Source organism: Plecotus auritus (assembly GCF_963455305.1).
Source record: "Plecotus auritus genome assembly, chromosome: 8".
NCBI lineage: Eukaryota > Metazoa > Chordata > Mammalia > Chiroptera > Vespertilionidae > Plecotus > Plecotus auritus.
In genome coordinates, this window is record NC_137782.1 from 63,169,707 (window position 1) to 63,196,566 (window position 26,860).

General features: G+C 47.7%; 1 protein-coding gene across 1 annotated transcript; it reads right to left on the minus strand.

Annotated features, from left to right (window-relative positions):
- Positions 1-18,947: 18,947 nt before the first annotated feature.
- LOC308256396 (BPI fold-containing family A member 1-like) lies at positions 18,948-23,535 on the minus strand (the record flags this gene model as incomplete). The annotated part of the gene is made up of 7 exons (XM_080684654.1): positions 18,948-18,988; positions 19,368-19,431; positions 20,036-20,120; positions 21,002-21,151; positions 21,457-21,564; positions 23,050-23,209; positions 23,382-23,535. 7 exons carry the CDS (start codon positions 23,533-23,535, stop codon positions 18,948-18,950), a joined length of 762 nt encoding a protein of 253 aa, XP_080540780.1.
- Between the last annotated feature and the right edge of the window lie 3,325 nt (positions 23,536-26,860).

A 26,860-nucleotide genomic window follows, 5' to 3' on the forward strand; every position in this document is an offset into this window, starting at 1 on the left:
ATATGGGCACCAGAGTCAGACAGACCTGAGTTGGTGGACTGCCTCTACCACTTGCTGTGTGAACTTGGGCAAGGGACTTAGCCTCTCTGAGTCTCAGTTTTCTCATCTATAAAATAAGGGATACTAATAATACTTACATCACAAGGTTGTTGGGGGGATAAAATGAAATCATCCATTTGTGGCCTGGCATGCTATAAGAGCTCAATGAATATTAGCTGTTATTATGAGTACAACAGTTATTACTAATCCTGCACTCAGAAAGAATCACCTTGCAGTTAAAGCGAGAAAACAGATATGATGTCTTCCGCTCTGCTCTTCTGCCCAGGAAGTTTCTTTCATTATCTTTGCACGTCACTCTGTCCTCTGATCGGAGACACTCAGAGAACCAATACGATGGTAGCATCTGTTTCTGTGGAAAAGTGTCTCCTCCCTAAATCCCAGCACCACACACACACACACACACACACACACACACACACCCCACATCATATCTCACCTCCTGGCATTTGCTTATGTGGTTCCCTTCACATGGGATGCCTTTCTGTCCTTTGTCCAACCAACTTTTACTCATTTCTCACCTGACATGTCACCTCTTCCTGGAAGCCTTCCCTGATTGCCCTCCACAACCATAGCCCTGGGATTTCCTTGAGCACAGCACATACGGCATTGGCCTATATTAAGAGGGCCAGGACTGTCTGATACTTCTTGTCTCCAGAATCACCCCAGCCCAGGGATGGACACAGAGCAATTGGTGTGTGCAGAATGGGTTTATGTCATCCGGATGAAGCCAGAAAAAGACTCAGCCATTCTTATTCCTCAGGACCATCCTCTGGTCTTCAGGGTAAGGGAGCTGGGCACCTCTCTACCCCCTCAGAGGGTCCTAGTCGACAGAGGGACCTTACCTGAGGACCAAGACTCCCTCCTGCTTCTGACCTGACCCCAACAGGTGTCTCCAGCTCAGAACCTTCCTGGTACCCTGGGCTTTCGGCTCCTTCCCCACACTTTTACCTGGACACACCAGAGTCCTCAGCCTCCTCCTCATCTGGGCAGTGAGTCTGGAAGTCCAGCCTTATATCCTGCATACCCTGAGCTAAGCAGTCACCCTTTGCATTTGGGCTGAGGCCTCAGACTGGGCCAAGATGTCCAAGGAAAATATTTGTGGCTTCTATTGAACCATATCTTTGCCTGGAGCAGCCCCAGGACTCTAGCTTCCTGAGGTTTGGAGAAAGTCTTGGGCTGTCATGAAGGGTGGGCCAGGTGCTGGGGCACATGGCAGGCACCTGGACCAGGCACATTGTAGCTATGTTTGCAAATGCACCGAAGACCTCCAACTCCTAAAGATGAAGCCTCCTGAGGGGGACCCTGCACATCCCTTGGGCACATCTCCAGAGAGGCAAGCAGCCCCTCCTGGGCTTCCCACCTGGCCATGCCTGCTGCCTATGCACAATGCCTCTCTGTGGAAGGCCTGAGCTCAGTGCCAGGGCCTGGGCCCACATCAGCTCCTGCTTCCTGCCCCTCGGTCCCACACATTCTCTGGGGTCAGCAAGCATGACTGTGCCTCTATAGGCCTGGCACGCTTTGGAATCCACGGGTTGCCACGGCCGTGCCCTCAATATTGCTTAGTTCCTTTCAGACTGCTGAGGGCCTCTTTATCCTGGCCTTGCCCCTTCCCATCTCCCAGGCCTTTGATTGGGCTGTGTCCTCTTCCTGGAATGCATCGCCCACCCGGACCACCGGTCTTGCCCTGTGTGGGCTGCAGAGCAGGGGAAGCCTTTGGAGTTTCACAGACTTGGTTCAACGTCTGCTCCTGGGCTGGCCAGCTGTGCGGCTGTGGGAAGATGACTTCTCTCTGAGCCTCTCTTTCCTCGGCTGTAAAATGGAACTGTTTTGAGGGTCACATAAGACAATGTGGAATGCTTGGAACATCAGAGAATTCAGTAAATGGTGAAGGCTATTATTACTGTTGAAATAATATCGCTGACCTTCAAGACCCAATTCAGAAAGCAGGGTCTGCATAAAGTGGCCTGGCCTCGGCTCTACCTACACCTGGAATCCCTTTGCCTTCCTGGGAGCCCCCAAAGTACTAACTACTTACTCTCTTGGGGCTTGGATCTTTGCCTTGAGAGATGTCTATTTTATCCATCCATCCATCCATCCATCCATCCATCCATCCATCCATCATTCACTCATCCCAGTCTCCTCTCCAGTCTCCCTCTTCCATCCCTTAATCCCTCTACCAAATTCCAATTTCCACCCAACAACCTGAGTTAAATTTAAATATATTACTCAGATGTTATCACTTCCCTGTTTATTCCCTCCCCCGCCCCTCCACAAGGCCTCTGCAGCTCTTGCATGAAAATCCAAACTCTGGGAGGCCCCACAGGGTTGGCTGCTGTCCACCTCTCAGCCCTCACATCTCATCACTTTGCCTCAGTCTCCTCTCTTTCCTAGCTCAGGGTCTTTGCACGTGCTGAGCCTTTCCCAGGAGTGCTCCTTTCCTAGCCTTCCCCTGGCTGGCTCCTGCTCCTTCACCAAGTTTCAGCTTCACTTTCCCTCCTTGGAAAGGCCTTTACTGGCCACTGTGTCTAAATTAAAGCTCTCTCTCTCACTGCCCACTCATGGTGTCTTCAATAGCCCTTACTCAATCTAAAAACTCAAGTGTCATCTGAGGCACTACCACTCCACAGATGCTGTATACCAAGGAAGGGGCCAGACCACAATGGAAGCAGGTGGCCAAGAACTGGCAGCATAGCTCTTCGGTCCCTTATGTGGGATCTCCTCACCCGGATCAAGGTGATAAAAAGGTCAAGAAGGAAAAGGAGACAGCTGTGGTCCCTTTTCCCACTTTCCCAGGGAGGAGAACAAGGTGTTTGCCCCTAATGCAGGCATAGAGAGAGTGGGGTTTTCAAGGACAGTTTAAGGGCGTGAGGGTCCCTGAAGTTGGGACAAGGAATATCCTGGATTCTCTTTCTTGCCTGAGGCAAGGCTGATGAGCTAAAGTTATGGTGGAGAGCCCTAGCCGGTTTGGCTCAGTGGATAGAGTGTCAGCCTGCAGAATGAAGGGTCCTGGGTTCGAGTTTGGTCACGGGCATGTAACTTGGTTGTATGCCGGTTGTGGGCTCCATTCCTGGCCCTGGTCAGGGTGTGCACGGGAAGCAACCAATCGATGTGTCTCTCTCACATTGATGTTCTTCTCTGTCTTTCTCCATCCCTTCCACTCTCTCTAAAAATAAAAAATAAATGGAAAAATATTCCCGGGTGAGGATTAACAAAAAAGGAAAAAGTTTTGTTGGAGAGAGTGGCTTCTGTGAGTCAAAAATTATAACTCTTTGCTCCCTCTGGATGGCGTCAAAGCTTGTGTGTGTTTTTCCTAGGGCCTGGTGTGGACCCTGCAGGAGAGATCTGGTCTGGGGCTGGTGTAAGTCCTTCCCACTATCTTCCCCTGGGCAGGTGAGGAAAGGGTGCCAGGGGCTGGGATGGCACGCAAAGTGACTGGTGGGACAAGCTCTGTTCATATCTGAGGTTACATCCCGAGAGACCTGCCAGGAAGGTTTGGTCTCCCCCCAAAGAAGGTGCTGTGAGACTCAACTTGAAACATATTTTGGCTCTCCAGAGAGTAGGGAGCCATCTGTCAGTCAGGGGAAATCTCTCTTGCCCTCTTACCTCTCATTCTTGCCAGAGATAGAGGGAAAAGAGGTGTGCATGAGAGAGCCTCCCCTCCCCTGTCTCTCTACAAGCTGGTCCATAGAAGCCTCAGTTAGGGATAGAGGGAGAGAGTTTGATGTACAACTGAAGCTGGTCACTCTGACATAGCAAAATGGTGGAGTGGGGAAAGACCATCTCCTTTCTACAGATCACCACCCCGAGGCCAGGTCGGAGAAAATAGAGATGTTATCCCCCTCATTTTCCAGAGAAAAAAGGTTCTTGGAGAAGGGGAGTGACCTGCTCAAGGCCCCACAGCCATAAAATGTGGATCCAGGATCTGGACCCAGTTCTGGCTGACTCTGGAGCATGCTCTGCTCCCCTGTCCAGCCCACCCCATCACCTCCAGCTGGGATGAGGGGCTTCTTCCGGGAAGTCTGTGGTCCTGTAGAAAACCAGAAATGGTTTCTGAGGACATGGCAGGTCGGACAGGTGGAAATCGGAAGGTCTTGGGGACTGTCACTCACTCAAAAGGCAAGAAGGAAGACACCTTGAGGAACTCGCTAGAGTGGCCTCAAGTCCACAATTTAAAAAGGCTCTCTGTTGGCACCAAAGGTGCAACCAGGATGGCAGAAACACTTCGCCTCTCGTTGCCTGGCTGTTGGAGACATACTCAAGGTCTGGACTCAGCGGGGGAGAATGTGATGATTGATTAGCAATGTCTGCCATGAGCAGTGTAGATGCTACGTCCTCTCTGCAACCACCTACCTCTTTGCTGAAGATTTTGTATTCCCTTGCAAAATGCCAAAGAGAAAACAAAGTGGGGAGGAAATATCTAGACAAGATGGAGTTTGCGAATACCTTTGGACAAGTCTTCTTATCTCTGGGCCTCAGTTTCCCCAACTGTTATATAAGGATATTTGGCTCCTTGATGTTGTGGGTCAGGTTGGTTTGGATAACCTTGGCTTATGGCAGAGGGACCTCGGTAAATATGCAGTGAGGAATGGCCTGTTTCCAGGGCCAGATTTATTATTTGGAAGGCTCATACCCATTGGCGCAGGGTCTGTGTAGGTTCTGTGCCAGGGAGCCCAGTGGTGTAGGAAAAATGAAATATTAGGCTGCTCATTGCAGCATTATTATAATGGCCCTAAAGTGGGACCAGCTTAAATGTCCAGCAATAGGGAATTCAGTAAATAGAATCCAGGCAGCTGCCCCAAAACAATATAGAGAATGTACTGAAGGCTCTTAGCAAGTGAAAAAAAAAATGGTTTCTATTATTTTTTATCTAAAAACATTTAATCTAGAAAAATACTGGCAGGAAATGCCCCAAAATGGTAACAATGTTTATTTCTTGGTGGTGTCATCACAGGTGACTCTTACCATCTTCTTTGTATTTTCAAAATTAAACAAATGTTAACACTAAATGCATTTTACACAAAAGTTGGGCAGAGGACAAAGGAGCTGAGACAGCCTCGTTCCTTTCCCAGAGCCCACCCACTGACTCAGGATTCCAGGGAAACATTGAGATGACATGGCTGACAGCTGCAACAAAAGCTCAGTCACATGAATCCCGGAACCACCGGAACCACCGGGAAAGAAAGACAGAAATCAGAACTGGAAACACATGGGCATAATCCCTCTTTTGTGGGATAGGAATACATAAGCTTTAACGCAAACAAACCCTGGCTAAGCCAGAATCCTAGGTTGGGTCATGGTCAGGGTCAACATAGGAAGGGTCAATCACAAGGGCTGGATTCCCATCAATTGGAGCAGCATGTGATGAGGTGGAGGTCAGAAAGGGAAACCCAGACAGAGTGATGGGCGCTCCTCCATTCTCTGAGTCATTTAGGAATGTGGGATGGATAGAGGCATCAGCCACAGGTCAGCTGGTCAGCCAGCTAATTGTATTCCACAGTATGTGGGCCTAGTTCTGGGTGCCTTGGACATAGCAGCAAACAAACAAACCATCCCATGCCTTCCTGGGGCTCACATTCTCCCGGGAGACAGTGAGCCAGAAATAGACAAAGAAATATAAAAACGCAGAGTGGGGTCAGAGAACAAAAATAAAGAACACGGCCCTGGCTGGTGTTGCTAAGTGGTTAGAGCGTTGGCCTGAGCACCAAGGGGTAGCAGGTTCGATTCCTGTCAAGGACAAGTACCTGGGTAGCAGATTCAATCCCTGCCACCTTTCAGGGTACATGGGGGAGGCAACCAATCAATGTGTGTCTCTTTCACATCGATGTTTCTCTCTCCTCTCTCCCCCTCCTTCCCTCCCACTTTCTCTGAAAACCAATGGAAAAAATATCCCTGGGTGAGGATTAACAAAAACAAAACAAAACAAAACAAAACAAGAAAAAATACGTTTGGAAGGCTGGAGCTCTATCATCAGAGCATCATGGGGGTTGAAGCGCTTTAGCTTCAACTGGATGCCCTCCCCCACCGTCCAACACACACACACACACACACACACACACACACACACACACACACACACGCCCTGTGTAAATCTCTCCTTGTTTGACTTTCACATTTCACATGTTTGACTTTGGGAACACAATTTGGGGAGTAAATTATGTATGAAGGGAGGGACTGCCTGAAGAATAGAATGGGAACAGCCCTACCATTTCCTTTCTTCTTCTTTTTTTTTTAAATGTTTTTATTGAATTTAGAGAGGAGGGAAGAGAGAGGGAAAGAGAGAATCATTGATTGGCTGCCTCCTACACGCTGCACACCAGGGATTGAGCCCGAAACCCCGGGCATGTGCTCTGACTGGGGATTGAACCACATGATCTCTTGGTTCATGCGTCAACACTGAACCATTGAGCCACACCGACCGGGCAGTATTACCATTTCTGAGTGCTCACTACCTGCCAGGCTGAGCTTCTAGCCCATAAGGTCACTGCTATCACTCCATTGTGCAAATAAGGAGACGGAGGTGCAGAAAGGCCAGGTGACCCTGCTTACGGTCACACAGCCACTGGGACAAGAGGCCAGGAGTTGAACTCTGGTCCATCTGACTCCGAAACGTGTGCTCTTAACCTTTTAGCCATTGTCTCCCAAACACCTGTTGTCTATGCAGGGGTCCTCAAACTACGGCCCGCGGGCCACATGCGGCCCGCCGAGGGCATTTATCCGGCCCGCTGGGGGCCGCTGCCCGTCCTGCTTAGCAGCCGACTCATCCTGGGCCCGCAGTGCGCATAGGAATTTGTTCATAGTTTTTTTTTTTTTAAACTATAGTCCGGCCCTCCAACAGTCTGAGGGACAGTGAACTGGCCCCCTGTTTAAAAAGTTTGAGGACCCCTGAATTGTATCGTGTCCCCTGCTGGCCACATAGCTTCTGCAATATCTGCCAGGTTACTGCTCACTCAACATACGTTTTGGTAAATGGAATCAGGTTTGAAAAATTAAATACACTTGATTTTCTATTTCTAACAGAAAATTGTATAACTCTACCAAAGTGAAAAAAAGAACATCGCTTCCCATAAAACAGGTGCCAACATGACTCTGGTGACAATAATGATGTCGGTGATTCAGTTTAATGAGCACTTCCATGCCCTTTGCATTAGCCCATCTAACCCCACACCGACGCCCCGAGGTGGGCATGTTTTATCCTCACTTCATAGGTGAGGTTTGAATGAACCCTCTTTCGAGAGGGGAAATACTTTTTCTAGAGTCACGGGGAGAACAAACCGAAATGCTCTGGCTATGCTGCCTGCTCGAGGTGTCCGGGCCGAGTAGCCAGTGCTCGGAGAGGTGAAGGCCTGAGGATGCGTGAGAAAGTCAGTCACCTTCTCCCACCAACAGTGTGGGAGGCAGCCCTGCTTCTGGAAACTGCACCGGGCTACTTACCTGCATCAGGAAATGCCTCGGAGCGTTTTCTCTGAGTGCGAGCCGGACGGCACATCGCTTACCTTGTGGGCGGCTGTGTCCACTGGCGGTGGGCGTCCGAAACCTGAAAGAAGTGTGTTCTCCAACCTCTTGGCACCTTGTCTGGACTCACCACAACCTCCCTGGACTGCAATGTCTTGCTCTTTGCTTATATGGACTTTCCAGGGGCTGGGAGGGGGGCCAGGAACTCAGTGGGCACCTCCCTCCAAGTTACCCACATGGAATTAGGTTCCTGTGCTAACATTTACTCACTTAGTCACCGGTTCTCTGGAAGGGGAGAAAGAGGTCATTCGTGCGCAAACCAGGAGACCCACCTGAAGGTGGGAGCATGGCAGGAACTGTCCAAAGCCTTCCTTCGCGTTGGATAGGGACACTCAGGACACCCCTCTGCCCCCTGCACCCCCCCCCCACTATGCTTCTCTGCACTTTCAGAGTCTGCTGCTCCCCAGAGGAGGTCATTCTAGGGTCCCTGTGCACAGAGGGCCCGACTTCTGCCTGTTTCCACTCATTCCTCAACTCCCTCCCTCACCTCCTGAGTGTCCCCACGGTGCAGCCTCTGGCCTCCCTCATCTTCGCCCCCGCTGCCTGGCCTCATCTCAGGCCTCACCAGGTATTGACTGGGGCAGCTGCAGCAGTCTCCTCTCTGGCCTCCCTGGGTCTGGCCTGGCACCTCAAATTTCCTCTCCACACTGTAGCCAGAGCCACTTTCACTCCCCCTAATCCTTTCTTAAGAAAATTTTCAAACACAGAACAAAGTTAGTTTTGCAAACACTGTATATCCACCAGCTAAGTTCTGCCCATCCAACCTACTGGTTGGATGCATTTCAACCCAAGTTGCAGATGTCAACACCCTTCCCACTAAGTACTTCAGCTCGAGTGTCATTCCCTAGAGTTCAACATTTGTCTGCAGGTGGAGGCCAAGGCGCATCTTTCTCTGGTCGTCCAGTGTCTGAGTTCATCCAACACCAGCCTCCTCCTCCATGACACCCAAGTTTAACCCAATGAGATCAAAGTCGTGTGCCAGTGGGGAAGTGGATGCCATGTCTGTCCTGGCCCTCATGGTCTGTCTCCAGTGGGTGATGACGTTGCTGGGGACTGGAGGGCTCCGGGGTTACAGTGGAACTGGCCACTTAGAACAGACAGGCCCAGACTGATGGGTGCCTTTGGCCTCTGCCCCGATTAACCCCGCCCTCAAGGAGCCAGGCAGAGATGAAAAGAAGCAGAAAAACATTCAGCACAACAGGAATATCACTTTTGATAGGATCGTCAGCATTACCTGACAGCTGCGGTATTGATCTTTAGCCACAGAACTCTCTGGAACCATTAAAGTGATCCTGGGGACTGCCCAGCCTGTGGCTGCAATGGAAAATGTTTCAATCACTATACAATGAAAAGCACTGATATTACTAGTAAGTGTCCATTTGCTGAGATTTGACAAATGCACACATCGGTGTAAACCAAACCCCTATAAGATACAGAAATTCATCATCACCCTGAAAAGTTCCCTCATGCCGCCTTTTGGTCAGTTCCCCCCCTGAGCCCCCACCATGGGAATAGGATCTGATTTTATTTTTTAACCACTAAACATTAGTTTTGTCTGTTCTTGGTCTTCATGTAAATGGAATATACAGCATATAATCTATTGTTTCTGGCTTCTTTCACTCACTCAGCCTAATGTTTTTCATATTCATCCACATGGTTGTAGCTATTGGTAGGTCCTCCCTTTAAAAATTTAAAAAAAAATTGATTTCAGAGAGAGGAAGAGAGAGGGAGAGAGAGATAGAAATATCGATGAGAGAGGAACATTGGTCGGCTGCCTCCTGCAGGCCTCCTACTGGGGGCCCAGCCCGCAACCCAGCATGTGCCTAGACTGGGAATCGAACCATGACCTCCTGGTTCATAGGTCGATGCTCAACCAGAGTCACCCTGGCTGGATGGTCTTCCCTTTTTATGGATGCACAGTATTCCATTGTATGAGTCAATTACAGGGTATTTATTCATTTTTCTTCCTGTTGTTGGACAGCCCAGCTATTTCCAGCTTGGGATTATTATGAATACAGTTTCTATTGAACATTTTAAGACAAATCTTTTTGTGAATAAATGTTTTCATTTTTCTTGGAAGGAATTGCTGGGTCACAGGGGAGGGGCATGATTATTTTATAAGAAAGTTCCGGAACTTTTCTCAAAGTAATTGTACCATTTAACACTTCTGCCTGCAGTGTACGCAGAGCACCAGCGTGTGGTGTGGTCAGTCTTTTTAATTTTAGCCCTTCTGCTGGGAGTATCAGGGCTATCTTTATGTAAAGTATGTCCCTGGCTCCCTCTTGATGGCTCAGGAGGAAGTCCATATCTCAGCCTTAGCTTTGAGCTCCCCAAGGTCCAGCCCTTCTCTGTCCAGCCTTGCCTTCTCCATCTCCCATTTAGTTTTTCTACTCCCTTGACCTGAGTTTCCCCCCCGTCCTGCATGAAACAGGTTAGGTTCATTTTTCTCTGCTTTTACATGGGCTGGCTTTTCAGCCTGGAATGTGCTCCTGCCCTTGCTCATCTGATGACATCCCAATTATCTATTTAGGCTTATCTAAGATGTCACCTCCTCCAGGAAGCCTTCCTGGACATCTCACTCAGAGGTAGTCATTCCCTCCTTTGTGCCATGAGGGTACTTTCCAGCTACTTCTGCAGCTCCAATCATCCTGTTCTGTACTGTCTCACCGTTTCGGCTGTGAACTCTGTGAGGGGAGACACCCATCTGACACCCTGTGTCCTCAGCACCCAGCCCAGGGTCTGCACGGGAGCTTGGGCTTCATTTAACAGACTCGACAGCAGCAGCAGTGGCAACTGGAATAGCCTCTGACATTTGTTACATGCTCACGTGTGTTGCACCGTGTCCCTCCATCCCTCATTACTGTGCCTTGGAGACTTTTACACATCAGCATATACAGTTTTAGTGTTTCATTTCCTAGGCTGTATCATACCACGACTTTCCCCCTTGTCTCCAGTAATGAGCCTCTCACATGAGTTTACTCTCCCCCATCAGGACCCTGGTGGTACCTCCCACTATTTCTGCTGCAGCTCTATCACTCTGTTATGAAAGGGAGGTTAAGAATACACCACAGAGTGTCTTACCGTAAAGCACAGGGGCTGGCCTTTTCCCCTTGGATGTGTGTGGACTGTCCCCCAAGGGGTGAGAGACTCCTGTCAGTTGGAGGCAGTTCTCTAGAGAAGAGGGAGGCTGTGAGTTGTTAGTGGTCAACATCGACAGCTCCTGGGGTTAGTGCCCAGTGAAGGGGACCTGGGTGGGGCAATGCCAGTGTCCACAGTCCACCCCTTGCACTGCTGAAATCAACTTGCTTTCTGTAAAAAGTTCACTCTGTCCAGATGCAGCTGCTCCATGATTCTGCTGGTCATTGTTACAGACTGAATTGTGTCCCCGCAAATCGATATATTGAAGCCCTAACTCCCAGTACCTCAGAATGTGACTATATTTGGAGATAGGGCCTTTAGACAGGTGATTAAATTCAAATGGGGCTTTTAGAGTGGGTCCTAATCCAATCTGACTGGTACCCTTCCAAGAAGAGGTGATTAGGCACCCAGAGAGATGTCAGGGTCACAGAGGTGATAAGGGCCGACCATGTGAAGAGGCAGCAAGAGGGCAGCCACCCACAAGCCAAGGAGAGAGGCCTGAGAGGAAACCAGTCCCGCCGGCACCTTGACCTGGGCCTTCCAGCCTCCAGGACCATGAGAAAATAGATTTCTGTAGCTTAAGCCACCCAGTCTATAGAATTTGGTTATGGCAGCCCTAGCAAACTGATATAGTCATAATTCATGGGAAACTTACAGTGCTGCCTAGAGTCCCTGCTGTTGTAGATAACGAGGCCTTAACTGAAACCCATAATCTCCCTCCTCTACTCTGCACTCTAATTGCCCTACTTCAAAGCATGTCTGCTGGTCCAAGTGGCTGGCTGGTCTCCTGAATGGATGGCACTGTGTTAGTCCCTGTTGTTGACAGGTCATACATTCAGTGGCAGTTACTAGATCAGCCTCGGTGTCCCCAATCATTAAATCTTGCTTCTTCCAGACCCATTACTAAACCATTAATCCATTTGCCTCAGCCTATAAGACTATAACTAGGTGTCCATTTCTTTCTTTTCTCAAAGTGGATGACCAAGTGTGCAGCCTGAAGCTTTGCTCGCTGGGAGGATTTCCTCTGGTTCCTGCCTTTCTGAGTGGGTCTCTAGTGAAACAGCATCCATTTTCAGTTTACACCGACATACTGAGCAGACCCATTCATGAGCTAAGCTCAGGGTTTCCCCTTCTCCATCAACTGGTCATGATGAATGTCTTATTGGTGTGAACTGAGTTAGAAGTGTCAGTGCAATAGTAGGAGGCAACATAGGTGACATAGGAGGTCCGGGTCACCTGTTCGTGCAGTTTACTTATGCCCACTGGATCTTTTTGAGCCCAAATTAGTTGTACCACCTCTACCTGATGATGCACTGCGGCTTGTCCTGCTTGACTTGGTGGATACCAGTGCCGAGTGCATGATGGAAAGTTCTGGCGGCATGGTCACTTGAGTGAGGCCTATGGCCAGGTGCCCCTTCTCTACCAGAGCCCAGGAACATGTCAGGGGCTGTTTTTCCAATAGTGTGCAGTTCTCTGCTGAAGATGGCACCGCCTTACTCCAGAACTGTGGCAGTCTTCTCTGTGTCTCACTTATTGGGGTTTGTCAGAAACTCCATGTGGCAGCTTCATCATGAAGTCTGAATGGTCACATGACTCAAGCGATAATTTGTTGTTCTGGGCCCCACTCAAAACTAGCACAGAAGAAATGCTCAATAGATGCTCCTCTCCGGTGGGGGAGAGGATGGAGTAGAGGGCGAGACTTATAAATGCAAATGCTTGTAGAATAAGGTTGCCAGAAAAAAATACAGGAAGCCCATTTAAATTTGAATTTTAGATAAAAGATGAAGACTTTTTTAGTTTAAGTATGTGCCATGCAATATTTGGGACATACTTACATTAAAAATTACTCATTGTTTATCTGAAATTCAAACTTAATTAAATGTCTTATATTTATATTTGTAAATCTGGCAACCCTACTTTTAATAGCAAAGCTTTTAATAGCATAAAACAATTTGATATGGTGGGGTGGGAACAATGGTGAATGCATTTATAATCAGTACCCAATTGGAGAATAATCAGCACTTAAAGTAATTTAAAGTAAAAATGAAAAACAATGTGCCAGATTTGGCTTGATGCTGGTGAACTTTCAACCCCTGGCAACGAGCTTGGGCTCTAGAGTTTGACTTCCAGGATTTAAATCCTGGATCCACCGCTCACATGATGTATGACCTTAAGCCTTAGCATCCTCATATTAGTTAGGGTTAAATAAAATCCTGCATTAAGAGGATTTAGCTAGGTGCTGGGCCTGTCATTAATGCTAAATAAATATTAATCTTCAAGATGACTATTGGGTTGCCCTGCTGCAGCTCCCTCTAGTGGTCATAGGACATCTGTGTGAACACAAGTGCAAGGCTAGTTAGGGTCCTGGAGGTCTTAGCTCAGGGTATTCAGTAGCCAGGCTAGTCAGGCATTGGATAATGGGGCCCCAAGCTCCCTAGATTCCAGTCATTCACATATTACCTCCCCAATTTCTGCCACATACCAGCCACTGTTACCTTTATTTACTAATTTTCCTTTATTCCCTTTTAAACTGTGTCACTATCTTTAAAGAAATCCTATCTAATAAAGAGGGAATATGCTAATTGACCCTCACACAATTGCAAAGATGGTGGTGCCCACAGCCAATAAGGAGGGAATATGCTAATTGACTGCTATGCCCTCAAAGATGGCAGTGCCCAAAGCCATAAGATGGAGGCACCCAATCCCCTCAGCCCCCCAGCTGCCCAGGGCCAGCCCGAGGCACAGGCAAGACTCAGATGGCAGCTGCCCAGCTGTCTAGGCCGCCCAAGGCTCAGGTAACTAGGGCCAGCTGAGGCTTGGCCAGTTGATGGAGAAGGGGAAACCCTGAGCTTGGCATCACCTTCACCTGATCACCGGGTCGCCTCCCATCCCTGAGGGCTCCTGGACTGTGAGAGGGGGCAGGCCGGGCTGAGGGACCACCCACCCCCCCACCCCCGCCTCCAGTGCATGAATTTTCATGCACCAGGCCTCTAGTCCATTATAATAGGAAATGTTACAATTTTCAGTTAAAAGCCCAGCATCAACTTTCAGAAATAGAAGCTAACCACCAGTAGATACAAGTGAAATAGAAAAGTTTGTTTTCCTGTGTAATGAAGAATTGGAAGGTTTCTCTTTTTTTTCCCCCAATGATGAAATAAGACTCAAATATTTGCTTGAAATTTTACTCAAGGAAGTAGTTGGCATGAATAATAATAACAGATATGTTTCTGTTTAAAATCTATTTTTATTGATTTCAGAGAGAAAGGGAGAGGGAGAGAGGGATAGAAAGTCCATGATGAGAGAGAATCATTGATCGGCTGCCTCCTGCTCACTCCCAACTGGGGATTGAGCCCACAACCTGGGCATGTGCCCTGACCCGGAATCGAACTGTGACCTCCTGGTTCATAGGTTGATATTCAACCTCTGAGCCACACTGGCTGGGCCAGATATGTTTCATGAACCCTGACTCCATGCCAGGCATTGTGATAGGCACATATTTTACATGGATTAGCTGATTTAATCCCCATAAACCCCCTCTGAGATTTTTTTTTTCAGATGAGGAGACTGGGGTTCAGAATGTCTGGCCAGTGGGATGTGAAGGAAGTGATGCATGCATGCTAGTTTTCAGCCTGGCCCTCAATAACGTCTTACCCATCTGCCAGCCCTCACTGTGCTGTTGTGGTGACTATGGAGCTCATGAATTTAAAATGGTGTAGCTCCAAAATGGAGCATGGAGTGAGTGTGTGAGTGAAGAATCAAATTTTATTGTGTTACTGCAGCACAGACTTGTTCTGTTCTGACTAATACCATAGAAGCTTAGATTCTTTTTTTTTTTTTTTTTAAGTGAGAAAATTCTGAGACGTTACTATTGAGGATGATTAGTAGGAAAAGGAAATGGGGAGTTGGAAATAGGAAAGAGAATGAAAGCAGGTAGCAGAGAAACTGTTGAGGTTTTATGATGAAAACTCGGGAAAGAGGAAGGGTCTGAGAGACAGTAGATCCAGGCCATTGTGAAGGACTGGAAGGACAAGAGAGATGAAACAAGTCAAGATGTTGTCATTTGAAATTAATGATCAAGCAGAGATGTGAAGCACGTTGCAAGGGCATGAACTCAAGCACATTTTCTCCTCCTCACTGGCTGACATTTAAGACAGATGTGGCCCTAGGTGGTTTGGCTCAGTGGATAGAGTGTCGGCCTGTGGACTGAAGGGTGCCGGGTTCGATTCCAGTCAAGGGCACATGCCCAGGTTGTGGGCTCGTGCAGGAGACAGCTGATCAATGATTCTCTCTCATCATTGATGTTTCTATCTCTCTCTCCCTCTCCCTTCCTCTCTGAAATCAAGTAATATATATATATATATATATATATATATATATATATATATATATATATATAATTTTAAGACAGATGTTGCTCTGAATGGCTGGTCATGGTGAATGACCTGCCTTCCTTCTTTCCTTCAGAGAGCACTCTGCTAGGTAGGACTCTGTGCTTGATGGGGCCAGTGCCTGTCCCCTCGTGGTCCAGAGGCTTCATGGTTATGGTGAGAACCACAGTCTTCACTCCCCCTGGTGAATCAACTTCATCCAACTCACTGAAAACCTTTGATATTTGCTCTGCATATTCTTTGGAGTCCTTAGTGGCCTCTATAGAATATGAGAGGAAATGCTACTGAACAAGGCAGGCTCACAGAGTCCAAGATTATAGATCAATTGAATAAATACCCACCAGGTTGCTGTAAGTCTCTGGTTAATTTCAAGAGTTCTGAAAAAGTTGGTTCTGACCATTTTTTTGTTGTTGCTGTTTTTCTAATTGCTTTTATGTAGGAGATAATTTTCAGAGGTCTCTTTTTAAAATATATTTTTTATTGATTTCAGAGAGGAAGGGAGAGGGAGAGAGAGATAGAAACATCAATGATAAGAGAGAATCATTGATCAACTGCCCATATTGGGGATCAAGCCCGCAACCTGGGCATGTGCCCGGACTGGGAATCAAACCTCGACCTCCTGATTCAAAGGTTGATGCTCAACCACTGAGCCACACTAGCCGGCAAAAGATCTTTAGTCTGCCATTTTCACTGACATCCTTCTAGAGAGGTTTTTTTTTTAGTGTTAAAATGTTGTGACTCTTTAAAAGTCATAAATGCGTTCTCATTAACCTGCCATCTCTCAGACTGTTTTGTATCCAGGGGAGTCTTAGACTAGTTAGCTACAAATTGAAATTGTTAGGGGAGGGAAAAGACCCATCTGTGAGCTACAGGAAGAAGTCCAGGGAGCACCGGGAAAATGGTCCGGAATGGGCAGTGGAAGTGTGTCTAGGCAGGAATGCAGTTTGGTGCCATGGTCATGGGGTGGCAAGACCAATTCTGATGGTCCCAGGTGTGTGTGCCTGTCCTTATCCACATTGATTTTTGGACCCTCAGCCAAGGAGGACTCTCAGTGTTGACCTAATGTCTGCCCCAAAGGAACATGAAGGTAGCTAATGCTTGGATCGTCCCTGAGCCAAATCAGGCCCTGATGGCTGACTCATTCAGGAAAGTCTTCTGTACTTCAGGTCACTAAGTAGACATTCACAATGATCATGCAGCTGTTTATGAAATTTACTCATCCTGAGCTCAAAGATCTCATACTTCTGTGAATGTGAAAGATGCCTTCTCCCTTAAGTCCTCACCAGGAGATACATGCTGGTTTCCTACAATTAACTTCTTGCAGTTCTGAACTCTGAACTCTGGGACTGTCCTCCCATGATGTCACGTTGGTTGGTGGCAATAATAGGTGCAGACAGTTAGGGTTAGGGTTAGGGTTAGGGTTAGGGTTAGGGTTGTGGGTCTGGACATGGTGACAAATATTTGGCAGGGATTGAGAAACCCTACCCTGAATCAACGCGGTCTCCCAAAGAGCAAGGGACAAAATTTTCTGTGAAGTCTAGGATGTTTCAATTCTTGATTTGCCTTTTTGTCACTCTCTGACCTTGTGCAAGTCATTATTATAAACTACAAGGCTCAGTACCCTCATGTGTGGAGTGAAAGGGTTGAGCAAGTCCAATAAGGATCTCAAACTATGATAGCATATTTATTTTTTATTTGAAGGGACAACCTTCCCCATCCTGGGTAGCCTTGTTCTTCTTCATTCTTGCATTCAGTTTTTCATAAATCTTATCTGCATTAACAGTCTCAATATCCTTAAAACCTTCCTCTTCTTAGTTCCTTTAAGTCTTCTTCCTCCAAAACTATGACACTCACCTGCGGCCTCAATCATCTTTTCATATGCAATTCCAATGCCCCTTTTCTACCCTACCTTCCTCAAGCCTTTCAGCAATGAACACTTTGGACCAGTTTGTCCTTCCTCCTACACTTCTTTTTTTAATACTAACCTGAGGATATGTTTTTATTGAATTTAGAGAGAGAGGAAGGGGGGGAAGAGAGAGAGAGAGAGAGAGAGAGAGAGAGAGAGAGAGAGAGAGAGAGAGAGAAATCTTGTGACAGGGTATCAAACTGCAACCTTTTGGTGTATGGGACAATTCTCCAACCAATCAAGCCATCTGGCCAGGGTCCTATATTCCCTTTTTAAAAAAATCTTTAGCTTCCTCTTGCTGTGAGAACAGAAAGGAGGCCAGTATGACTAGATGCAAGTAGCAAAGAGGAGTGATAGATGAACTGTGTATCTGTCAGTTTCCTGGACTCTCTCTTGGGGTCACCCAAATACTTCTGTGCAGCGTGGCCACAGCTAAAGACATAAACTTCCTGCTGGAATCAACTCACCCTCCCACATTTCCAGTTACCTTTGGGCTATCCAACTTGAGACATGGACAGGAGTCCCTGTCCTCATCTACACCTATCCAAGTCCACCTCCTGAACATTTCTCAAATCTGCCATTTTTACTTCTTGTGTGGTAATGTTGCCTGGAGGGTTACATCTACTCCTAACCTCCTGTCCTCCCATTCTAAGGACCCCAGAGTAGCCACTCATCTGTACATCTCCTGGTCCTGCTGAAGACCATTAAGATCTCTGATGTAAGGTCCCAACTCTGTTCTATGGCTCCAAACACCCAGGCCTAGAGCCCTCAAGTGATGGTGAGGAATGACAAGGCACTCTGTGCAGACAAAGAGCAATTTTATTTGGTGAGGAATATGCAATGTAGTGGGAAAGGAGGGGGAGCAGTTTCCTTGGAGAAAAGGCTGTTCTGGTCCCCAAACAGTGTCCAGGACATAGATAGCCTTCTGTGAGTCCTCAGAAGCAGCAGGAAATGGTTCTGTTGGGAGAGGACCCCAATCAGAATGGGGTCACTGACTCTTGTTGATATTGGTCATTACCAAACCCTCCAGAGAAAGGGGAGGAGGCTGAGACCCTGGGGCTAGGGGTCTTGTCTCAGCCACAAAGGGAGCCCAGGACGGATGAAGCTCTTTGTGCATGTGTTTGAGTGAATGTGTGTTTGTGTATCCATGGGCACTTGTGTGTGGAAAGTTTGCATATGTGTGCACATGTATGAATGTGCTGGTGTGAGACTGTGTATCTTTGTCTGAGTGATCATGTGTTTGGGTGTGAGTGTGCATCCATGACCATGCATGTTTCTGTTTGCAACTATGTCTCTCCATCTCTGTCAGCATTTATGTGGACTTCTCTGTGCAAATCTGTGCTTGTCAATTGCTGGGGGCTAATTCCAGCAGGTCATAAATGCAAGAAATTCATCAAAAGGTTGGTGAACCTTGAGGCTTCAGCAGGGCTGAAGACACATATTATTGCCTGCTGCCAGACAGCTGAGGACATTTCCCCAAACCTGAAAATCTACATGTTATTACCTGCTGCTGGACAAACAGCTGAACAGCCGAAGGCAGTTCCCCCAACCTGATACTTTACTGCTTACCAAACTTTACCTTTGATATGTGTGTTTGCTTTGCTATAGGAAAAAATGTGGGAATAAAAAGCCTTGGGTCTGGAGATTTGGAGAACTCAGCTACTAAAGCTAAGCTTCCCTGGCTCTCCCAAAATGCCTTCCAAATTTATATTTCATGTCTAATCTCTTTATTAATTTACTCACAACCCCTTCTCAAGATTCCCAAACCCTTCTAGATGCAAGATAACACCCTGGCAGTCAATGTGGGTTGTTTGTCTCTGTCTTTGGATGTTACTGTCACAGACCCCTGCTGTCCCCAGGGGAAGAGCAGTAGCCCCTCAAATCCTGGGGAGTTGGGAGCAGCACTCACAGCTCAGCAGAGGCCAGGTCCCTTTCTGGAAGGCTTAGACCTTGATGACAAATGTCAGCCCATGGATCAGTTTATCTGGAAAATGAGAAAATAACCAATGAAGACCTAAGTGATCGTCTTCAGTGTGAAGGAGTCTGGGATATTTAGCATTCCTCCCAAGGCCTAGGGTCAGGGAATGGGAACTCTGGAAGTCTGAGAAAGCTCAGGCTGGGCTTGGCAGGGACAATGCCTCCTTCCACCAACCAACTCAGTTGTTCTCAGTGTCAGGGTTGATGTGGGGGAGACAAGGCCTATACCTCAACATTCTCTGTATAATTCAAGGCAAAAAGAAACCATTTCTGGAGAGAGTTGAGGTTGGAGGGATCTATCAGTCCCATGATGTGTGGGGACAGAGCTCCTCGGGGGCAGGCACTGCTCCTGCAGCAGGGGAGAGGGCTTGGAAGCAGGTACTTACCGACAATGTCATGCACCAGGGTCATGTCCAAGTTGCCGAGAACTGAATTGACCAGAGGGCACACCTGATCCAGGGTGAGAGAGGGGAGTTAGACAAAGTGGTACCTGGAGGGGGACTCTGGGAGTAGCATTGCTTTAGGACGGATTCTCTGGGGGTAGATTTTCTATTATTTCTCCGTGTCTGAGAGTGTTTGTTTCTAAGCATTCCCACAGATATATATGCTTGCACCTCCATGGGGCAGAAGGAGAAACCGAAGGCCTGTGTGGGAAGTGTCCAGCCACACAGTGAGCCAGGGTTCATTCTGACATGACCTCTGTTTCTAACAAGGTGTACTGGTCTGCAAGAGCTGCACATCTGGCTAGAGGAGGTGCTCAAGCCCAGGCTGGAAGAGTGCTGTCTGCAGCCGTAGTGGGGATGAACTGGAAGCTTCTCTGGGCAGGCCAATCCATTTCAGCTATAGCGTGGACACGCTCAGGGTCTCGCCCAGAGCAAGAACCAATTAATGCATTTGAAGGGTGGAAAGAAGAAACATGGATCAATGAACACATAGGCATGAGTGGAATTTACTTATCAAACTGAAGGGTTCAGAAAAGCTCACCCCAGGGGCCTCTTTCAGCTTGAGAAGCTCTAGGAGCCCAGGGCCAGGAGCCCCCACTTTACCCACTTACCTGGTGCTGCACCAGCTCAGGAAGGACCTTAGTCAAGACCCCAGTGAGGCTGTCAACAAGGTTTTGAATGGGGAGGGAGCCAGCTCTGAAAGAGAAAAGCCAAGGGCAGTGCAGGGGCCTGAGGTTGGTATGGAGAAGCTTTCTGAGGGGTCACTGAGTCCATCACAGTCTCAGCATTAAGCTCATAAAACTGGGCCTCGTCCATCCACACCCACATACAGGCAAACACCAAGGGGCCGCCCAAAGGGAGTGACACCCTGCACAGCAGTGCACACAGTGGTACATGTAGAATAAACACATAGTTCCATTACACAGCAGCTATTCAATGAGACTTTGTAGGGTCCATAAATGGATTAACAGTGCTTAGTGTGTAGTTGTCATGAGGATTCAATGAGATGATACATGTGAAGCACGATATATGTGTTCAGTAAATGTTAGCTACGATGGGGACGACTCCTGCCATATTGTGCATGACTCAATCTTGTGACAAGTAACTGAAGTAAGTAACCCAGGTAGGCTCTGTAGCTATTTTACCCCTTACTAGGACTCACACTTAGTATCTTAGTGGGCTATCAATCCACAACTGCAATGCAGCTCGATATACAGTTTGGGAAAGTACTGTCCAAGTTCATCCAGGAAGCCCTCCACCTCTCCCGATTCCCTCTAGTAGATGGAGCTTGAACTCAGATTTTGTGTTGCCTGATCCAGCATAAAATTGGTCAGCCCAGCTTAAGAAGGGATAAGTCACTATTTATCCATCCATTTACTCCCATCCATCCATCCATCCATCCATCCATCCATCCATCCATCCATCTCCCTTCCCTCCTATCAATCTTCTCATCCTTTCTTCTCCCACCCTTCCATCCTCCCACTAATTCATTCTCCCATTATTCTATCTTTCCAACCATCTATCCATCATCCCATTCTATTGTCTCTGGGCAGGTGGAGCCACCCCTCTGGCCTTACCCATCAAGCAGGGAGAGTTCCAGGCTGCCAGGGGAGTGAGTGCAGTCACCAAGAACCAAGTGAATCTTCCCCTGTTCATTTCTCACAGCTAATATTTCTGCAGTGATGTTTAGCTTCACAGCCAGCTTCAACAGACTTCCGACAAGGGGCCTGCAGAGGAGATAGTGGACCCACCACATTCCAAAGAGGCAGAGGCTTTTCTCCTTGCCAGGAATGCCAGCCTCACCTCATCCTTAGCTGTACTCATCTCATTTCCCAGTAGGGAACTGAGGCTCAAAGAGGTCAAGTAAGTTTCCCAAGTGACTCTGGGTCACTGACCTAACAGCAAACAAACTGAACTTGGAGGCATATGTCTGTTAGACTCCAATCCTGCCCCCCCCCCCTTTTTGGCTACCCATGGTCATCAGGGTCTCCTTTGGTGAGCTACCTTCCCATCCTTACTTGGAGCTACTCACGTTTTCACATTGAGGACCAAACCCAGAGGGATGGTGAGGTATAGACGATGGCCATCAGGGCTCTGCACAAGGCCAAGTTCCAGCAGCTGGGGATTAGTGACCTGCACACTGCACAGGAGGTGACGGGAGAAACATTAGCCCCAAACCTAGAAATCACCTTTAACCCAATCATACCCATCCCAGAGGTGGAGTTAACTGTGAGGTGGGATGGGGGAGACAGGAGAGGAGTCTTGTGGCAAAACCACATGTGTTCTGAGTTATATCAGTCCTCCCCAATCTCTGCACTGGGCCAGATCCTGACATACCCATGGCGCTCTCCTCAACTTGAGTCTGTGAGGTGTTCTAGGATAGAGACTGAATTATATTTGCATTCTGTGTGGATTGCATGTGCGTTCTGTATGCCAGTCCAGAGCCTTACAAAGAAAGGAGCTACTCCATATTGGTTGACTTTATGGAATGATGAGCAGGTGAGTAGATAAATATATGAATGGATGCAGGGAGAGTAAATAGTTAGATGGAAGGAAGGATGGACAAATGGATGGATGGATGGGTAAGTGGATGAATGGATGCTGTATGGGAAAGTGGAGTAAGTTTTCAACAAACATTTATAGTTGGAATCACTCATCCTGCCATGACTTTCAATGGCAGGTTAATCAACAGTGTTTATCATGGAGACTGAGAAGTAGGAAGTCAGGGAGAATAGAGAGAGGACGAAAGGAAGCCTCTTCTCTGAGCCAGCCACTGTGCCAGGTAATTGCATCTTTTCCAGTCCTTCCAACAATTTTCCTCTGTGGATACCATAATATTTATTTTATAGATAGAGAAACTGAGTGGGACTGAGAAACCCAGGGGGACTGAGTGCCTGGTCCCAGGTCACCCAGCAAGTACATGGTGCATTTTGAAATGAAACACAAGGCTATCTGTCTGTCTTTAAGTCAGGGTCAAGCACCTGGGTGGGTAAGAATCTTGGAAATTGCTTTAATTCAGCCCTATCAAGGACCCAGGCTCTGCCAGCTCATTACATTAAGCTTCCCACTATTCCTTCTTGCTTAGCGAGCTCTCAAATGTTTCATGGGAAACCCATATGAAATCATTCCATGGACATCACATTGACGATGTCATTGAGGAGAGTAGTTACACTTTCTTGCTTACATCAGAGGCCACCTGTGTTCTAAGGGATTCCAAAGGTGAGAACAAAATTACCACCATGTAGTGGGAAACACCTTGACTTTGGAATTAAGTAAATTAGAGTTAGATCTCTCACTCTGCATCACTCTAGCTGTGTGAGCACAGGCACCTTTCTGTGCTTCAAATTTTCTCTCTGCAAAGTGGGGATTATTAAATGAACCTCAGAGGGTTGTCATATGGATTACAGATGATGCTGGGGACTGAGGATATACTTCAGGACTGAGGGTAATTGCTGGTTCAAGAGGACTGGTGTTCCCTGCCAGACTATGAGAAGGGTCTCAGACCAAGTCCTGGCCTCATATTCAGTCCACCCATCTCCCTCCTTCAGGGCCACTGCCTGAGGTAAACAGATCTCCAACAGAGGTTCTCTGATGGGGACCAAGGCCCTACTTTAGGGCTACTCACTCAAGGATGTTGTCCAGGAGAGGGATCACTGAAGTCAGTCTCCCAAGCAGGCCACCAATCAGGTTACCAGAATTGCCTCCTTCAGTCTTCAGGATGTCCAAGAGTGGAAGGTTTGTGAGACTATCCAACAGACCCCCAGAGAGCAGGCCATTGCTGAGAACTGGAAATGGGTATAGAGGTTCTTAGGGGTCAGATCTGACTATTTCAGATCCTCAGCCTCTCTTCCCCATTCATCCCTGCCCTCCATGGTTGGACACACACACACACACACACACACACACACACACACACACACACACACCTGAAGGAGGTTGTCACAGACTCTTACTTACCACTTGTCAGGCTTCCAGCAAGATCTGTGGGACTTGAGTCCAGGGCTGGAGTTAGAGGCAAGGGCAGGGCCTGACCCAAGGGCAGGGCTTCCAACAGGGCTGTGGTCTGGGTCAGCAGCCCACAGAAGACAATGAGGCCCCCAATTTGAAACATCTTCTCTCCTTGGTATCTGTGGACAGAATGACAGGCCCACTGTGGCATGGATATCAGAGATAAATTTATCCACCACCTGCCCCTGGCCCTCAGAACACCGGGAAGAGAATAGCAATAGCTGACACTACTCAGAATTTCCTCTGTGCCAGGCATCAGGCTGAGCTCTCCACACTCAGTAACTTTTTCCTCTTAACCACACCCTAAGATGTGGCTCTAATCATCTGCATTGCTCAGGTGAGGAAACAGGGGTCTAGCGAGTTTAGGTGACTTCCCCCAAGGTCCCAAGTACACGTGAGGACAGGATTTGAAGTCAGATCTGTCTGACCCAGAGAATTCTGTTAAATTAAGTGCCCATCAGATTTACTCTCTAATTGGCTTGCTTGCAATGGCTTGAATCATTGCCACTAGTTCCTACTCTTTAGACAAAGCAAATGAAAAACTTAAACAAGTCAAGTAGCTGAGGAACTGAACTGCTTTGCCATCATCCTCCTTAAATCTTTTGGTCTGGGTCCAGCCTGCGATGGTTTGTGGAAGCCCTTGCAAGTCATAAACGACCAGAGAGCATACGGTCATAGCCACCATCTCATCCAGACCAGTGCTGGGGAAATCCTGGGCCATTCAAAGTCTTCATTTCACAAGGAGAATCAGGGGACCAGAGAAGGGTAGTGATAGCCTCAAGGTGGCACAGCAAATTGCTGAAAGAGCTGTGGTTAGAAGTAAGTTTCTGAACCTGCCCCCTCTTCTCTCTCTCTCTCTCTCTCTCTCTCTCTCTCTCTCTCTCTCTCTCCCTCCCTCCCTCAACCTGACCTGGATGGACTTCTGGGGAACCCTGACATCTGGCTGCCTTTTGCACCAGCCTCCTCCCAGATATCACCAACCCTCCCAGAGGCCTATCTGGCAGCTGACAAAGGTGTCTAAAGTTGGAGCTGGTACCTATACTTTGGAGACGCCTGGCTACTTGGAACAAAATTCCATCAACTGGCCTATTTGGCCAAAGCACCATCATTGCTGGGACCAACTGAAATTGAAAAAGTTTTTTGGTCCAAAGAGCCCATTGTGGCCTCATTGGGGATTGGGCCTTCTGAATGTCTTTTGGGAAACAGACCTTTTATGAGTCTACTAGTCCCAGAAAAAAAATGCATCATTATGCATAAAATTGGGTGGATTTTATGAGGCTTGTGGATGATGGTCTGAATCCACAATAGCAGCCTCTAGTTGAAACTTGAACCGTAGAGATTTTGACTTAGGATATGAAGAGCAAGCCAATGGGAGATTTCAGCAGTGTACACCTATAGTCATGTGCCTCCCAACACCATCGAATTCCCTTTTTTTTTTTCTTTTTTCTACATTCAAAGGCTTCTATATTGACATTACTGGTTTGGTTGGGAAGCAGAATGAATGGCCATCCTCATGAAAATGGCCAGTCCTGTTTCCTTTAAGAAGACCCCCAATGAGTGATCCTTAGTGCAGTCAGCCAGTGCCCAACCCACAGCAAGGAGCCTGGCACCCCTGCCACTCAGGGCTGCAGAGCAGAAGCAGAACGGGCAGGTCTCACCTGGGCTTCTCAGAGGTTCTGGTGGCTGTCCTGGTCTCCTCTTCCCTCTTCTGCTTGCTTCTGCCAGGGAGGCAGCCCCTTTTATAGTGTGGCAATAAGGAAACGTGCAATCGGATGATGGGTTTCTAGAGAATTCAGAATTCTGCAATCTGGTGGTGTCTTTCAGGGCTCTCCAAAGTAAATAATTGCCAATCATATTAGTAAATGGGTTGGTTAAGCCATTTGATTAACAAGTTAAACAGAGAAAAACCTGAGATGGGGCTGTTACTCAAGACTTCATGGTTTCCTGAGCGGGGCTGAGGCTGGGGCCGCACGTTCCAAGGTGACCTGGACGATCAAATTTGGAACATGGGGAGAAAGCACCAGCCTTCTCATATCTAGGCCCTTTTCCATTCCTGGCCCAGTTCTTTTTCTCCTACTAGAGGAATCTTGTTCCTAAAGTGTCAAAAACAGTCAAATTGCCTCTGATTTCCCTTTATTTCTGAGCTCTCCATTCTCCCCATAACCCTGAGAGAGAGGGGTTGCTGCTCCTCCTTTGCTGAGGAGGAAACTGAGGCCCAGTGGGGATAAGTGCCCAAAGCCACACAACTCATTGGAAAATAATAACAATAAATCAGCGTCAACAGATAACACTCGCTGAGCCCTTGCTGTGTGCCGGGACCACATTGTTCTTCACAGGCAGCATCTCATGAATCCTCACAGCTCGTGTGAGGTGAGAATGAGTACTCCCATTGTCACGGGGGAAACTGAGGCTCAGAGTGTGAGTTGACATGTGCAGAGTTGTACAATGGACGTGGGGCTGAGGCATTCACACTCCAGTCCTTTCTCTGAGTCACTGTGCTCCATGTTCACTGACTTGCTTTCCCACATCTGTGAATTTCATGCTGCCATGAAGTTTCATGGGAAAGTCTCATATCCTCGGAAAGTCTTTTCAGCTTCCCAGGCCTGAGGGATGCTGTGGTATCCTGGTTTTTACCTTTACCCTCTCTTCTTCCCTTCCCTGAATGAAGTAATAAGGCATTTGTCCCCACAGTTTGGACCTTGGCAATCTATTTTACAGGTGAAAAAACTGAGGCATAGAGAGATCAAGTTCTTAGACCAGTGAGAGCAGGTCTTGCCTTGCAAAACCCAACACCTTATTAAGCAATAGAAAGAAAGGAGGAAATGCACATTTATTCAACACCTACTATGTTCTGGGTGCCCTCCATACTTTAACCCTGTCTTCCTCAGAAGTGGTTGGTATTGTTGTCCCTCAAACATTAGAGAAGGACACCAAGGTTCGGAGATGGTGACAACTTCCAGGGGCACAAGGGCGAGTTGTGGATGAGTAGTGGGGTCAGAACTTGTCCCTGTGTCTTGCCACTCTTGTCATCAGTGAACCACTCTGCTTTCCCTCCTGCCAGATCTTCGCAGGAACGGCTCCCCCTTCCTGTGAGAGCCCAGTGAGGCCTCCAAGGGGCCGGGGCCGTGGCTTGAACTCAATTACCAATTCAAGCACTCACTAGATTATTTCCAGAGCTTGTGTCTTATCAGTCATCCTTAAAGAGGTCCCATTTTTTGTTATCTTGGTACAGCTCTTTGGGTTGGGTCTGATTGCTACTATCTGTGGGAAAACTGAGGCAGGTAAGTCAAGGGGACTGATTGAAGCTTATCCAGCCAGTTACTGAACAGGTAACAGACGTTGGTTTGAAGAAAGGAGGCTGCATGTGTCTGATGGCAGAAAGGGATGGATTTGGGCACCGATGTTCTCTGTCCTTGACTCCTGCACCT